This window comes from Perca fluviatilis, chromosome 4 (assembly GCF_010015445.1).
Source record: "Perca fluviatilis chromosome 4, GENO_Pfluv_1.0, whole genome shotgun sequence".
Taxonomy (NCBI): domain Eukaryota; kingdom Metazoa; phylum Chordata; class Actinopteri; order Perciformes; family Percidae; genus Perca; species Perca fluviatilis.
The window spans coordinates 24,567,866-24,584,446 of record NC_053115.1 but is presented as its reverse complement, the minus strand read 5'-3'; the positions used below and the strand labels follow the sequence as shown (position 1 = coordinate 24,584,446).

Sequence of the window (16,581 nt, the reverse complement as noted above, 5' to 3'; positions counted from 1 at the left end):
CATTAAACTTCCTAAATGCCAACCAGATCAAATCATCCACACACGTTCACCCGTCTCCCATGGTGATAAAGAGGCCCTATCTTTTTTCTTCAGAAAGAATACTGGGTCCAAGACTGTGATTATTGTGGAATAACATAATGAATAATAAATAAATTATAACCATAATAAAATAGTAGTGCTTAGTAGATTTTCCCTTCAAACTTTCAAAATGCTGGATGTCTAAATCTTGTGCCATACTGCTAAGAATCCAGTTAAATACAGCCCTTTCCCATGCAGAAGCAGTATTGATCTAACAGACTAAAACAATGACATGAGGCATAAACCCAATGTGTGAAGGTGAGAGCAGTTTATTCTTATTAGCTAGCGGTGTCTTGTCTGCCCAGCTGAAGCAGGACTCTGAGCCTGTTGCTGCAGTGGAGGAAGGTGCTGGATCTGTCAGGACCACCACGGTCTGGACAGGTGGCAGCCGTCTCTCTGGATGTCAGATCAGTCTTATATAAGCTATTTTCTGCCCCATAATGTTCTTTCTCCTGCAGGGATCTTGCCACTCTGTTTAGTACACCGGTGATGCTGTGGGTTTTACAGAGATTTCTTCTGATGGGGGCACAGTGCCATCTGATGGAGAAAACTGAAGCATGTTTACTGTGGCTGCAACCATGTCAGCTTCATGAACTATGAACTTGACATCTTTCAATCTTTCGACACTGATTAACCATCTCCATCTTCAACCGCTTATCCGGGGTCGGGCCAGCAGGGGACCCCAAACTTCCCTTTGCCGAGCCACATTAACAAGCGCCAACTAACTAACTAACTCTACATCTATAAATAAAACCGAGGGAGAGTCTGTTAAAATGAGGCGGCTATATGACTCAGTGTACATTCGTTTGATCCTTTGTAGCCACAGCTGAATGTCCAGCTGTTTCCAAGAAAATATAATAATTATGCAAAACACACTCTTATAATAATAGCATTTAAAAGAATTGAGAATGGACCACTTCCTGATAACACTACAGCTCTCTTGCTGCTTCTCCATCATATGTTCCTATATTCAGCTGATTTAGTAGATGCTGTTTAATATTCAACAACAAATTGCTGACTGCATGAAGCATTGACTACACTTATACTATTTTATAATAATAAAATCAAAACAAAATGAAACTGCAGGTTGCAGATAAATAAATGTGTTTAATGGATGTCTTCAATGTCAAAATATTTCACATAAATGACTCGATGCATAATAATGTATTATTAGAATTCCAGTGCACTTATTTACAGCTGAAGAACATAATATATACAATATTTTCAACATTAGGTTTATTGGGTACAATCCCTTCTATCGTTTCCCTTTTATAATACGCCAAATTTGAGATTTTACATCCAAACATAGTTTCACATATTTAAATGTTACAACAAGGCACAACAGAATAATAAAACAGTAAAACTATAACAGTAAAAATGTACTGTTGTAAGTTATGTGAAGCATTGCAAGTACAAATATCCATCTTTTATCAAATCCCTCTTCAACAACACTGAGAACCTCTGCTACATATGACCCTACATGAATCTTACCATAACATGAACATTGAGTCCCGGTTGATGATGTATTCCAGCAGTACTGATTTGAAATTAGAGTCTGTTCACAGCATATGTTGTTGTTTACACAAACCCACAAATGTTGTATTATATTGGCTTGTTGTGTTGTGTTTTCTCTGCCTATTGTTTGCATTGTATTTTCTTGTCTAGTTTATATTCTATTTGCATGTTCCTACCATTTTCCATTCCAATCATGAATATTTTCCTTTTTCAGCATAGTTAATTTATATTCATAAAGTTATATTCTGGTCTTAATTTGGAACTCATTTTATGAGCTACAAATGAACCTTCATATTTAAAAACTTGACAGATTGCACATATGCCCTGACATGGTACAGTGTGGGGACTCTATTCAAATCCATCACACCATGCTCTCGATGGTGTCCAGCTTCGGGGGAAGCTCAGTCTCCGTGTGCTGTGTTTCCTGCTGCCTGCAGACCTGCTGGTATTCTTTCAGCACATTCACCACCTCGTCATGTCCAAACTGCATGGCGTCATCGACTGGTAAGTTCCCCCACCTGCACAGCAATAAGTAATAAAAAGGTAAAGATGAAGAGAGGAATCAGCAGATAAATCATGGAGGAGAATTTTCAGCTGTGCAAAGTTAAGTATTTAATCATAGATTAACAATATGTGGTAAAGACAGTTTTAGCTCAAACGTTCACTCTTAGGTTGTATTAATTAGGGGTGTGATGAGACACCCAGCTCACGAGAAGGGACACAAGATTTTAACACTATTTTACAGAAAACTATAATGAAGAAATAAGACTGGAAAAATATTCAATCGAAAGTCCCAAAATGAAAACAGAGCACTGAAAGGTTTTGCCACAAACTCAGATGACTGGCTTCTCTCCTGTATAACTGACAGTTACTTATTCCATATGTATGGTGGAGAGAGAGTCTCTTCACTCCGAGAACCAAGGTTACAACATAACTAAGCGTTTTCTGGCAGTAGTTGAGGCCGTACTATCAAACACTCAACAGATGATTTTTGTGAAGACAGATGCTATTTTGTCCTCCTCTGCATTTTATTCATTGCAGCAATAAACAAGTAATTTGGCTACCATAATGTATTCACACTTTGAGGTTAATCTGTTATTAAAGACAAATTCCACGATTATGGCATAGGGATCTACATCCGGGTCAAATTTTTTTTTCACAATAGCCGCAGTTATGGGAAATACAACAGGTTGAAATATACCGGAATTATCCTTTAATTTACTTGAATTTATTTTATTTATCAGGGACACACTAATAATACTAATAATACATAAAAGTTAAATGAATTAGCCTGGAGGCTATTTTACATCCACTGTCCCTGGACTGGTAAGAGGTCATGGTAAGAGGTGGTTGTGGTTATGTTTGTATGTCTTGCTGTGAGACATAATGGTACATTTTCAGGACAAATTAAAAACCTTTACTTTCATTCAAATATTTTTTCAAATGTAGTCCGACTAAGATTATTTTATCTGGAGGACAGAGAAGAAAGAATAAGCTTCTAAAAATGTTAAAATATTTGATCATGATCAAAGGCCAAACATAAAGAGCAGTGAAGAAATCCAAAGCTAAAGGATAAATAGACAGAAGTTACATATGCTGTTCTCACCTGTCTTCTACAAATGGATCAACTTTGCAGGTGTCAGTCAGGAACTTCACCACATCTATGTGACCTGAGAAAAGACAACAGTTTATAGTTTCCCATCTGGGAGAATTCGATAAGACACAATCTTTTTCTGATAACTCAGAAAACACTGTTTTGACTTTGGTGTCAAAAACCTATGCAAGAGCAACATACCCTTTAAAATCCTCCTGCCCCAAGCTAGCAAGATATTCACGATTTACAAGTTTGTCTAATAGCATGACACATTGTGGGTGGAGAAAACAAAGCTGCTAAAAATACAAACTACATGGGGGAAAAAAACAAAGATGTATGACTATTCCCTCCAGTCACAATCCAACTCAGCATCAGATTAAGGAGTGCAAAGCTCTGCCTTTTTCATTTGGAAGAAAACTGTAATTACTTCCATTTTTATCTTGTAAACAAATGACTAGATTAAAAGGCTCTTTTTGAAAAATGTTACTGTTGAACACATTGCAGCGGGGCATTAAATCTGTGCTGTGACTAAACTTAGAGCACAACAGAAGATAAATAATTGACCATATGGTGCTCTGTAAGGGTCTGTGAGCTGATTCATTAGGGGTTTTGTACAATGTGAGCCAAAGGTACTGTACCTCTATAGTTAATCAAATTAAGTAAAAACTAATGTAGCACTAATTACAGCTGTGAGCATACAATGCAAGTAAAATACAATTATCCTCTCAACTAAGTTTTACTGCAGTTTGTGGGTGTGTGATAAAGGTGCTCTTGGGTTGCTGTGTCAACCAATTACAAACCAAGTATTTTAAAGCTAAAATTGGTAACTTGCTACATGCTGTCGTTGTAGAACCACAGCGAGCATGTTGGGGCAGGTAGTGAAAGACTTGTTATAGTATTGTCTCACCTGCTATACCTGGTTCTATCCACCAGGACAGGATGGGACAGACGTGACCTGACAAGCTGACCAACGTTTACCAGCAGAGTTTACATTGTCTCCAACTAAAGGAAATATGCCAGGTGTAGTGTTTTACTCTATATCCACGACGTTCCACTTCCGGGATTGCTCTCGTTCTGCCGGAAATTCCGCCGGATGTCACTCTTTTTGGATGTCCGTTTTCGGATGTCCATTACCTTCCGCTTTCTTTGTGTTGTAATTTTAAACTCCGATTTATTAATTTGTCGATTTATGAGGACTGTGATTAACTGCTCCTCAGATCTCTGCAGGGTAAATCCAGACAACTAGTTAGACTAGCTACAGTATTTGTTGAATCTGAGTTTTCTGTTGCACGACTAAAACAACTTTTGAACGTAACAAGTTCCTTCCCGAGGCTATTTTGAAGAGGCACCGTGGCTCCGCTTGGCGCTTAGCACTGCCCAAGACGATTGTGATAGCCAGACCCTCCTCCGCAGCGCTGTGGAGGAAGGTCTGCCAAAGCAAGACTAGTGTTTTACCAGCTCAACTTTATAACACAAACCACTCGTCATTTCTCAGTTTGTACATCCTCGAGACATATGTGCTTCGGAGCTGTCATTTTAAAGTGACGTCAATTAAATATGATGTTGCCATGGTTTGTAAAATCCAGCTGTGTGCCCCCCCTCTTTTATACACCTTTGCATCCTCACTGACAGCTCCTCTGGCAAGCCTCACCTCTCCTCAAGATTCATTTTAGGAATTGAGACATTCGTCAAGATGGCATGCTGAGATTGATTTCTGGGGTCAGAGGCAGGAGGACAGAGGAGAGATGAGACAAGGAAACACACACTAAGGAAAAGGCCCTGAACACCCACACAGGTGTTTTTACTCCGGAAAATGACATCTCTGCTCAGGTTGAAGTTGGGTGAAGCTTTGCTGAAACTAGAATTTATGAATTCATAAACCAATAAGAATGATAAAGATGCAACTTCTCCCACCTTAACAGGTGCAACAAAGCTAAAAGGCGGGTCAGAGAGATGCACACAGCCCATATAATGCGTTCCATGGAACTTGGAACTTGGAAGCCAGAGCTGGGAATGACGTCCCTCCGAGCTGCCTGTGTTTCATTTAACAAGTCGAATTTTCTCTGTGGGGTTAGCTCTAGCCACGTTAGCTATTGTTAGCAATACCAGTTAATAACAATGCATTACAGATTACGCATTACGTTTTTGTGCATACAAACAGCTTAACAAGTCCACAGATAAAGGTTGGACAGGACTGGGTGTATAACTGATTTAGTGAGACACAAATTAGACAGACGTGCTAATACAGTAACTGTAAGTTAGGATATCTTATTTTTGGTCAAAGAGATTTGCTGCCTGACTGCTTCACAGTTCGCCTGTGGAACTGATTTAGGGTTGCTCAGTCACTACATCAGGACCACAGATGAACAGATCATTTGGAGCTCACCCTCTGCTGCAGAGATATGAAGAGCTGTTCGAGAATCATAGTCTTTCCGGTCCATGTCCATGGATGAGAGAGCAAACCTGAAGGAATAAATAAAAGTACAGTTCACCAAAACTTTTTTTTTTGAAAATGTCCTTTTTCCACATAGTAATATAAAAATAAAACTATGAATATATATTTTAGTATTGTGCTTGAATTTGAGCTAATCAACATGCACGTACCACTATGATTAATAGACAAACCAGACATAAATAAATACAGAAATACTTTTACATCTGGAAAACCTATGCCAAGCAGCATTGAAGCAATTCACTAAGACACTTTATGTTTGCTTTTCATTTCATTTGCACCCATCTGTATGTTTTTTAGTACCAACGCCTGGTGTTAACATTATGAAGGCCATGTGTTAAACAGGACAAACAATAATCAGGTTTGCTGGTGATGTACCTTCTCAGGGCAGACACATCTCCACTGTAGGCGGCGAACATCAAATTAAAAACAGATTTGTTCTGCAAATACAGGGAAATAACATAAACACAGAGGCTGAAAACGCAGTAAACACACCAGCAAGAACAAACTAACAAAGCAACAAACCCTGTCATCTCCATCCGGTCTGCGAGGGTCCTGCTTCTGGACAAAGTGCCGCAAGTTGTCATAGTTGTGGAAATTGAAGAGGGAAACAAGCTCCTGAGGGTGATGACATACGGTATAATTGTTAGAGGAGGAAAACACTGGAGGACTTGTATATTATTTATGCATATATGATGCTAGTTATGCTTTAAGACAAATTTATATATATAGCAAATAGTTTGCAATTAGATATAATGTAAAAAAAACAAAAAAACAGGACAAGACGAACAAAGGTTTAACAAAAATAATTCAGATCCATGAAGTCACTGATATGAAAAATCTGGAGCTGCTACATCACAGGAGATTTTATGCCATTTCCTTAGCTTCCTCTTGGATGCGTGATTACGATATGGCACCTATTCGCCATGTTTTTGAAGAGGTTGATGCCCAGAAATGCAATAAATTGAGTGCAGGGCCTCTGCAGATACAGACACTGCCACACACATCTAGTGGGTCGTAAGTGATAACTGAGACAGATTATTTTTGAGTCTATGAATACAATCCTACTCATTGTGACTTTAAGCATCTTCTCCTTTACCACAAACAGTCTAAATGAAAAATGAAAAACTGTAACATCTTGGTCTAACCTGACAGAAGTGTATTCCCCGGACGCTGTTTCCAACTCTGTCCAGAGGAGGAGACCAACACATCACTCCCATGACGTTGGGGATCACCAGCAGAATGGCACCGGACACCCCGGATTTGGCTGGCAAGCCCACCTGGAAGATGAGAGATGTGGAATTTGTTTCAGCTCATTCAATGAACAAACATTTCCTTCACAGCGTAGGTGAAGTGATCACACTGAACACTATTTTATCTTTTATTTCTGTTGTGTCAGACGGGTGGTGTGATGGTACAGTCACTTCCTACTGTTGCTCACATGAAAAGCCATCTGGCCAGAGAAGTCATACATGCCACATGAGTGCATGAGACTCAAAGTGTTTCGCACTGCCTCGGCACTCAGGACAAGCTCGCCTGTGATTGGACAGATCCCTCCGTTGGCCAGAGTGGCAGCCATGATACTTCCTGATTCGCAGGTCACCTCGATGGAGCAAAGCTATGACCAAAAGAGGATCAGTTCATGGTCAAAACTACTGAATCTATTTTCATTTACAGTTAAATCAATATCAGGCTACACAAGAGTATCGATATACTGTAATGATACTTGCTCCATTCATGAAAGAACATTTTACCTGGAAGTAGAAGTCTAGCGCATCGATCATATCAGCTCCAGGAGGAAAACACTGGTGAAGGAAATATGATCATCGTGACTATTTGATTGACTGAAGTATGCTGGCCATGCACTGTTCAGATAAACTATGATTTCTCAACCAGAATTCAAGAATATCTTGGTCAGGTAGTCTGGCCCCTCAAATAGGGTCAAAGGGCAATGAATAACACCTCTAACATGATAAAGTGCCGATTGCACAGAGGGGTGTGGGAGATGTACAGAGACGCAATGGAGAAGGAATTCCAGTTGGCCTCAAAGATCGTTGGTCTAGCAAATTGATGACGGTAGCAAAAATGGATAGAGGGTCAAATAAAAAAAAATCATTGTATTCCGTGGCAAGAGACTATTATAGGAATATTAGGATGAAACCATCCTGGAATCCCTAAACACATCCTGAAAAAATGAAATTAAGAAAATGTGTTCTTACCGGACAACAATGATATCTATTTTTTTCAGATATAGAATTGCTACACTTTAAAATAAAATTTTAATTTAATTCAAATACAGTAATAATATGTACGTATCTTTGAAGAAGTCTGTCATAAAAAACACTCAGGTGGACAGAGTTGAACTGATGCAACAGCAAATCAAAAGCATTTCTAATCCCACATATTTCAGCATTCTGTGACTGACCTTCTTCTCTTTCATGTAGTATCCAATGGCAAAATTTCTGTCGCCTGTCTCTTTTTCTGACTGGAACCTGAGACAGAAATGCAGAAGGGGTCAATACCGAAACATCAATAATGCAATAGAGCAGTGGACAGGCAATTTGCCCAACACTCTCTTTCAATAAGGTGTGCTAAAGGATGATTATTAACTTTAAATACCTCATTTAATCGATAGTACACTCACATGGCATTGCTAAATCCCACATACTCTTGGCCTGCCATCTTTTTCACATACTCCATAACCTAGGTGAACAAAGACAACATTTTGTGTAATGCAGCATCTCTGACTACTGACAAAATCAACCCTGAGTATCATATTCAAGATGTTAAAAGAGAAGAGGCACTCTACTTACATAGTCAAACTTCTCTGCCTTATTTGAACGAGGCTGAAAAACCAAACAAGAGTCACTGATTGCATAATTTAGTAGGTAGAAGTCAGGGAGAATTTCACAAAACAGTATGACAGACAACTTAACTATAACATAATACTGTTTTTCTGATTTAAATCTGCAAGACACATTTTGAATATGTTTGAGAAAAGCAGCCATATTCAGTCAATAACATTTCTCAAATGTATTTCATACATTTGGATGTTTTGAAGATATATTAATAACTGGTTACTGTTGCTTTATGACATTTCCCCCAGGCTTTGTCATGAAGATCATCATCACATCAACAGACTCACTCAACAACCTGCAGGCTCCATACTAGAACATAGTTCATTATTACCTCTGCCAAGGTTTTCGGCTCAGTTTGTCTGTTTGTCTGTCAGAAGGATTACAGAAAACCTACTGGCCCAATTAATGAAACTTAGTTGAAGAGGTGTAGCATGGGCCAAGGAAGAACCCATAACATGTTGGTGCAGATCCGCATCACAAATAGACAAAGAGTGTCCTTCTAGTTTAAAATAAGTCACTGATTTACTATAAAACAAAAACAAGATGAATATTTTTCCAGAATTCGGTTGAATATTTTGCAGTGTTTTAGTTTAAAAAAAAAAAACACAAAAATAAATGTAGGCAGAAAACATTTAGTATGTTCAAATGATGTGTCCTTTTACAATCAATGTTTTTTCTTTTCATGTGTGGAGTGCAGCAAACTTTAATGCTATTCCACAAACTTGCCCATGGGACACATGGATCATTTTGTAAATATAAAAAATGGAAACAGTGCCAAAATCCAACCTGTGTCAACAACATATGTGTCACTGACATTTTACTAAATAGAGAGTGATTTACTGTATGTGCTGACTCAACTATCACACACCAGGCCTTACATGTCCATCTGTTTACCTTGATAAGAGAGCTGATCACTATGGCTCCAGCATTCACCATGGGGTTGTGGGGCTTATCTGAGAGAAAGGACAATGAGATAAGACACATGATGATGTTAATGAAGTGTTATCTCTTAAAAAATGTTTTCAGCTATGGTCTTGCTTGGGAAAAACAGAAACATGAAAATGTAGTACAATAAAAGTAACCACTGCTGATAAGAGCATGCAACCAACAATTATTTTCGTTATTGATTAACCTCAAGTCAAGTCAATCAACTCAATTTATTATTTTGCCCAGAGTCAGCAAATTGTGCAGCAGCAAGTGTAACAACGCATAGCAAAACATAAAGCACACAATATAACATACAACAGTTGACATAAACACATGCCCAGGGTGGCTTACACCTATGGATCCTCTAGAACAGTGGTTCCAAACTTTTTTACATCAAAGAACCCTAAAATTAGACCACGGACCCCCATCAAGACTTTGTCCCAGGGTACCCTACCTGATAGAATTTTTGCTTTTAGATGTTATATTACAGAAAGTGAACGAAATCCATGAGCAAAATAATTTAATTTTAATCATTTATACTTTTTATTCATCCCCAGTTGGGAAATTACAATTTACGCTCTGTTGTTATTACACACTACACACAGGCCTGAAATACACACACACATGCTCAGGTCCTTTTACATGCACAAATGGAGAGATGTCAGAGTGAATGGGCTGCGACTGCTGGACAGGCGCCCTGAGTGGTTGCGGGGGGTTCGGTGCCTTGCTCAAGGGCACCTTGGCAAATCAGTCATGCAGTCTGTCATTGTGTTACTTATGGATGAAATTATAGTGAAAATAAATGATTCCCCTTTTTGTTGGGGACACCCTGGAAACCCTTCAAGGACCCCACTTTGAGAACCACTGCACAGAGACTATAAATAATATAATGAACATTGAATATTGTCAACATCACCATTACCAATGCAATATTCATCACCGTCAAAAGAACATATAAATCTGGACATCGGCATCGTCACGTAAAATCATCACCACTAATATAATATTCTATATCTCGTATTAAAAAAGCACAACTGTCACTGTATCATAATCCTCATCATTCTCATCATCATCATCCTCATCATAATCATCTTCGCCACTAACGTAATGGACTTGTCAACAACAGCAGCAGATAGCGCCTCCTGTCATCAGCATTCAAGGCCTGAATGGACACAGGGATGGGAAGGATTTCTTGTACCCTCTGTCGATTTTCTTTTTTAATGATCAATCAATTGTTTGTTCAGTCTATAATAAAAAAAATAAATAAATTAGGAACAACTAAATTAGATGAGATAAAAAATATATGATGTGGTAAAAAATGTGATGGAACAATTCTCAGATTCAGCTGGAGGAAGATAATCCATCCAGTGAGTAATAGCACTGATGCAGTCAGTAAATCATATAGATATCTTACATAGATTTCGAGCATCACATCATGTAAGCTTTTACAATACAACAGGACAGTGATGAGGCCTTACACACCTTCATCATCGAGCGAGAGCATGTTGAACTTGAATCCACTGGGCTCCATGCCAACATAACGATGAACCCTCTCTGATCCCTCCTCGTGGACGGCGATGGCGTACTGCAGGGGCTTCACACAGGACTGCAGGCAGAACGGCTGCTTGGTGTCGCCTACTGAGTGCCTGGTGAAAAAAGACAGAAAGTTTGCAGTCTCACTGAATATAAAACAGAGGAAGATGCACTAGGCTTCTCTGGCAGTATTGCTCAGTCATATGAGCTGGCTATTCAGCAGCAACACTGCTTAAAAAAATTGCATCAATATAAGAAAACTCTGTGACAGAAGAAAAACAAGTTAATTCCATCAATAAATGACAAATGTGTTGAGATCAAAAGTTAATTCTTAAAGGGACAGTACCGACAAGGAAGCTAAGCAATGTACTGCTGTGGATGGGGCCACCAGATTCCTCTGACAAAAACCCTGCAGAACACTAGAGCTGGTGGTCTCCTGCTGGGTCGATCAGTTAGTCAGTTTGTGTTATTGTGTGACTTGGGTGTTTCGAAGGATTAGCTTGGATTCACCAAAGTCACACAATAACACAAACAAATGATCTGATTGAGGCAGCGGTAGACAGCAACTCCGTAGTTGAGTGCATAGAAGCGTACACTTAAACTGATAATGCTTTTTTTAGGTGGCTAAAATACATTTAGCTGCTGCCCCCGTCCACAGCAGTACATTGCTTAGCTTCTGTGTCGGTACTCTTGTCTGCTTCTCCAAACTGCTGACGTGCCGACCATCTACTGTAGGTAATACACTGACTATGGATAAGTGCCTCATAGAACCCCACTTCAAAATATCAAAAATATCCCTTTAATCTTGGAAATAACAATAATATATAACAATCTCATCACAAGGTCCATTCAGTAGGTGTTCTGGAGCTTTCGATCATATCATCATCAGTCTTCCTCAGCATCAGTCAAATCAAAATAATCTTAACTTTTAAGCCAAAAAGGATGAGAAGTCTTTAAAGTGCTCAGAAAATCTTTAATTGAAATATCTAGAATTCAATGTCGAGTGGGAAAACAATCTATAGCTCCACAAAAGCTACCAAATAGAGCTTGGTGGTGGTGTTTCTTTTTGTTGTCAAGTACAAATCTGGAATTCTTACCTCTGGCCATCCACTGTACACAAAGACACACCCCACAGTTCTGGACTAAACTTGGCCAGCTGGGGGATGTAGTCTGCAACCTAAAGCCAGAATAGACAAGAGAAACACAGTAACCGACCAGTCAGTTTAACATGATGGAGTGTCACAACTAAAAGCACTGCAGCAGAGGAGGCAAAAGTGATTTTGTATGAGCAGGAAGACAGAGTAAGTAAGGCATGTTGTGTCTCATAATTTCTTCAGTATACAATTTGAAGAATATACTTTGAAGAAGTAAGAAGTTTAATACGATTTTAAAGAAAGATATGCCAAATTTGTAACCGTAGATTGTTCTTGACTATACCATATACAGTACTTCACAATATGTGAAATAGTTACATTATGCCATATGTTTCTACATTCATCCTCTTCAAAAGAACCTAGTAATGATACAATTATTTTCCATTTCTATGCAAACACACAATGAACGCATACCTTCCCATCCCTTTGGCTTTGCACTGTGTTGTAGATTTCATTTATTTTTTGTGCAAACACGTCAAACTCAGGGATGATAAATTTCTTTCTGAAGGCCTGGATCAGCAGGACGATGTTTCCACCGAAACACCTGAAAGAAAAACAACATGATGCAGCACTTACGGAAAATGAAAATATTTTCTTTTGATATTACTGTAACAATGGTGCAATAATGTGGTGTGTGTGTGTGTGTGTGTGTGTGTGTGTGTGTGTGTGTGTGTGTGTGTGTGCGCGCATTCCCTGGTGTAAGAGCAGCAGCTGCCAACTACCAGTCTTAGTGCTGGGCCTCTGCTTTGATCAACATGACAGTAAATAAAGCTGGCATGTCCTCACACACACTAACTACACAACACTGGCTTTCACACCTCCTGATTTTGGCTAATCAAGTTAAAGGAATAGTTTAGTACAACTTATGACTTTCTATGCACACCTGTTAGCTTTTACTGAAGTGTTGACATGAATGTTTACTGACTTGTTTTGGCTAGCTATATACTAATCAACAGAGACAACAGTGACAAGAAGATTCACAAAAGTATTAATTAAATGACATATTATTACAAATGTGTTCATGGTACTGTGTCAACCTCCTGTAGTTCTGACTTCCTCCAAATTCTTCAGATTGTTCTTAAACTTGTCATAAATTACTTATAATAAGTAAGGTCAAGTATGTGTTGAAGACAAGGGAGGAAAAAAAGAAAGGCAGAGACAATCATGCAGCAGGTCACATACAACAAATGCTTCATTAGAAAGGATTGTTGTCGGAAGGTCAGTCTAAAAATAGTTTGGTCTCATCATGCCTGCACAGGGTAGTGAATGGAAAACAAAACACCATGAGACAGCCAGCTATGAGATACAAGTCCATTTGTCCATAGAGGGGCATTGTACTGTAGAAGAGCAACGCTCCCAGAAACAGGCAACAAAGTCAGAAACTTTGGAGAAAAATCAATTGTTACATTTCCTGTCTATTATGTTGAACTTGTTGCCCTGTTCCTTGTTAAAAGTTGCCCAAATATTACCATGTGTGTCCCTGCGTTTGAGTTGCTGAGCTGCTGTATTAGAATCTATTAGTTTATGTATGAATAGAAAATGCATTCATAATTTGTAGGCTTTTGAAAAAGTACACAGAAAATAAAACTGAAAATGAGTACCTGTGCCATAGCATTGCGGTTAAGATTTAACTGCCGACTTAAAAAAACTTCCCAAGTCTTGTACTGAAAATAGAATGTATAATGTGTTCACCTTAAGTCTCTAGATGAATGAAACCCTGTACCAAATAAAAAGGGACAGCTTTTAAGATGATCACAGTCTCTGTTGTGAGCTGTGTCCTCCCTCTGAATTGAGGAGAGCACTTGAAACAACAAGGTCTGTGGTGGGTTATAATTTGTAACAGTGTCATACTAATCGGAAATATTTTGGTGCTTTGAACACCACAAAATAAACACAACAGAGCTTGATTGCATTGGAGTGGGGAGAGCCAGTAAAACCTCAGTATTTTGGGGTGAACTATTCCTTTACATTTGCATTTACATAGTTGCAGTTTGGGTGCACTAACCATCTGATTGTTTGATTCAGTCCTAGTCTATATCGACGACATTTTATTCCCGGGATTGTTGAGGTGCCGCTGGAAATTCCGCCGGATGTCCCTTATTTCGTCCGGATGTCCGTCACCTTCCTCTTTCTTTGTGTTGACATTCTAAACTCCGGTGGATTTATGAGGACTATGGTTAACTGCTCCTCAGATCTCTGCAGGGTAAATCCAGACAGCTAGCTAGACTATCTGTCCAATCTGAGTTTTCTGTTGCATGACTAAAACAACTTTTGAACGTACACATGTTCCACCAAAACAAGTTCCTTCCCGAGGCTATTTTGCAGAGGCACCGTTGCTCTGTCTGATGCTTAGCGCCGCCCAAGACGATTGTGATTGGTTTAAAGGAATGCCAATAAACCATCCCGTAATGCTGTGTGGACTCGCCAGACCCTCCTCCACAGCTCTGTGGAGGAAGGTCTGGCAATGCGAGACTAATTCAGTCTTAACCACTTGCCCATCTCCTCCACTTGTCACACCTGTGGAAAAGGTCTCTGTCCATCATCACCTCAGGAACAGATTCCTTCACAGCCAGTCGGAGCTTCTCCATGCAGTCCTTTAGACGAGGGTCTGATGCTTGAAGGCCGGTTTTCTTCAGGGCCTGCAAACAACAGGGGGACAGAAGAAAACACAACAATAGATAGATAGATAGATAGATAGATAGATAGATAGATAGTTAGATAGATAGATAGATAGATAGACAGACAGACAACAGACAGACAGACAGACAGACAGACAGATAGATAGATGTTTCTTAGCTTCTTACTGAGGTAAAGTATGAAATGGGGACTTCCTCTTTTCCTTCTGTGATGGGGGTAAAAAAAAAAATTTTTAAAATCGGGGTGGGGGAAATTTAAAAAAAAAATTTTTTAAAAAGAAAAAAAAAAAATCAAAAAAGAGGAAAGCGACCATTCTTGCGTGCTATTGACTTACACACGGCTACAGAAGACATACCTGAGATAATTATTTCTTCTAAAACTGCTAATTCAGTTAGTTAAACCGACCGTTACCCAGCTGGGTCATTCAATCATGCAAAATGATCTGCAAGTAAACTGCTAATGTCACTATTATGTGAACTATACAAGAAACAAGATACACTTTAGATGCATTTACAGACAAGTCAGAATGACAGAAAAACATTGTACTTATCTTGTATGTGTTATGATTTTCAGTGCTGTTCCTCTTGATATATTATATCAGGTAATTTTGCAGGTTATTTTTAAATTTCTTATGTTTTTTTTCCGACAGGTTTGTATACATGTTATTTGCTCTCTTTGAGCTCTGTTGGAAACCTCAAGTAGCTTTAAAAACTCTCACATCAAAGTGCTGATTGCCTAATTTATAGCTGACACATGATAACTGACACTAGGCCTGATACGACCACCTTTGTAGCAGAAACTGTTAATATACAGTAACGGTATAAATATTTCTATTTTGTTTTTAAATGCGTCTTAATATATGTGATACAAATACAAGGCCCAGTGATTATGTGCTGCCTGTAAAATATTCCACAGGACACTCAGGTGTTGACACTGAGCTGTTTAACACACAGAGACACTTACATTTTCAGATGGAAATGATCCAAGTCTGTAGGCGGTGGTCGCTGGGACGTCGTTGGTGATTTCGTGCTCAGACAACATGCTGGCTGGAAGATGAAAACCTTCTTAACCGCATCTGTGTGTTTGGCGATCAGTTGTACAGAGCAGGACAGACGCAGCGCTCTCAGACAGTGCATAGTTGCCTACGATTCTGCTCTGACAGCTTGGTTTGACGGTGAAGAAAAGTAGGCCTACATATGCTGGCTGGGGAGGGGGGGGGGGGTGTTTTAGAGTTGTTTTCCAGCGGCTCCTGCGAGGTCAATGACATTAATATGACTGGCTCAAGTTTTGCTGCCTTCAGTGTCGTCGGGAATTTTGTCCTTTCGATTCATTAACCTTTGTTTTCTTCGCCAAACCTAAACGATACGATAGTAGGACTATAGCTTGTATCGTTACAACCAGTGCTGGGAAGTAACTACTTCTTTTATATATATATATATATATATATATATATATATATATATATAATGCCAAGTAGCTTGTGAATTTTAACAAGGAATAAAGTCTTATATTTATTCCTAATACTACATTATAATTATTTGTTGATTAAATGTTCCCACTGAATGTGGAAAGTAACTAGTAACTAAAGGTATTAAATAAATGATGTGGATTAAAAAGTGGGCATTCAATATTTCTCTTTGGAATATATTGGAGGAGAAGTAGCCTATGAAGTAGCAGAACATTGACATATTTAAGTAAAGTACAAGTAAAGTATATATGAATTTTTGTACTTAGATCCTGCCTCTTAAAATCGAATTATGTGCCTGATATTTAGAAATCAGAATCAGAAAAAGATTTATTGCCAAGTAAGTAACACTTACAAGAAATTTCACA

At 38.8% G+C, this 16,581-nt stretch overlaps 1 protein-coding gene across 1 annotated transcript; it reads right to left on the bottom strand.

Moving 5' to 3' along the window:
* Window positions 1-1,299: 1,299 nt before the first annotated feature.
* gls2b (glutaminase 2b (liver, mitochondrial)) lies at window positions 1,300-15,956 on the bottom strand. The gene is made up of 17 exons (XM_039798771.1): window positions 15,712-15,956; window positions 14,629-14,750; window positions 12,526-12,655; window positions 12,055-12,134; window positions 10,907-11,070; window positions 9,392-9,450; window positions 8,453-8,485; window positions 8,284-8,342; window positions 8,065-8,131; window positions 7,394-7,444; window positions 7,081-7,257; window positions 6,788-6,919; window positions 6,165-6,257; window positions 6,018-6,079; window positions 5,574-5,650; window positions 3,200-3,263; window positions 1,300-2,111 (listed from the first exon to the last, which is right to left on the bottom strand). Exons 1-17 carry the CDS (start codon window positions 15,787-15,789, stop codon window positions 1,955-1,957), a joined length of 1,605 nt encoding a protein of 534 aa, XP_039654705.1. The 5' UTR covers window positions 15,790-15,956; the 3' UTR covers window positions 1,300-1,954.
* Window positions 15,957-16,581: the final 625 nt, after the last annotated feature.

Excerpts from the sequence above, each read along its gene's own strand:
- gls2b (XM_039798771.1), bottom strand. The coding sequence starts at position 15,789 with ATGTTGTCTGAGCACGAAATCACCAACGACGTCCCAGCGACCACCGCC. Across the intron at positions 12,135-12,525 it reads AAAGCCAAAGGGATGGGAAG|GTTGCAGACTACATCCCCCA; the intron begins GTATGCGTTCAT and ends TTCTGGCTTTAG. Across the intron at positions 5,651-6,017 it reads GATGTGTCTGCCCTGAGAAG|GTTTGCTCTCTCATCCATGG; the intron begins GTACATCACCAG and ends TTATTCCTTCAG.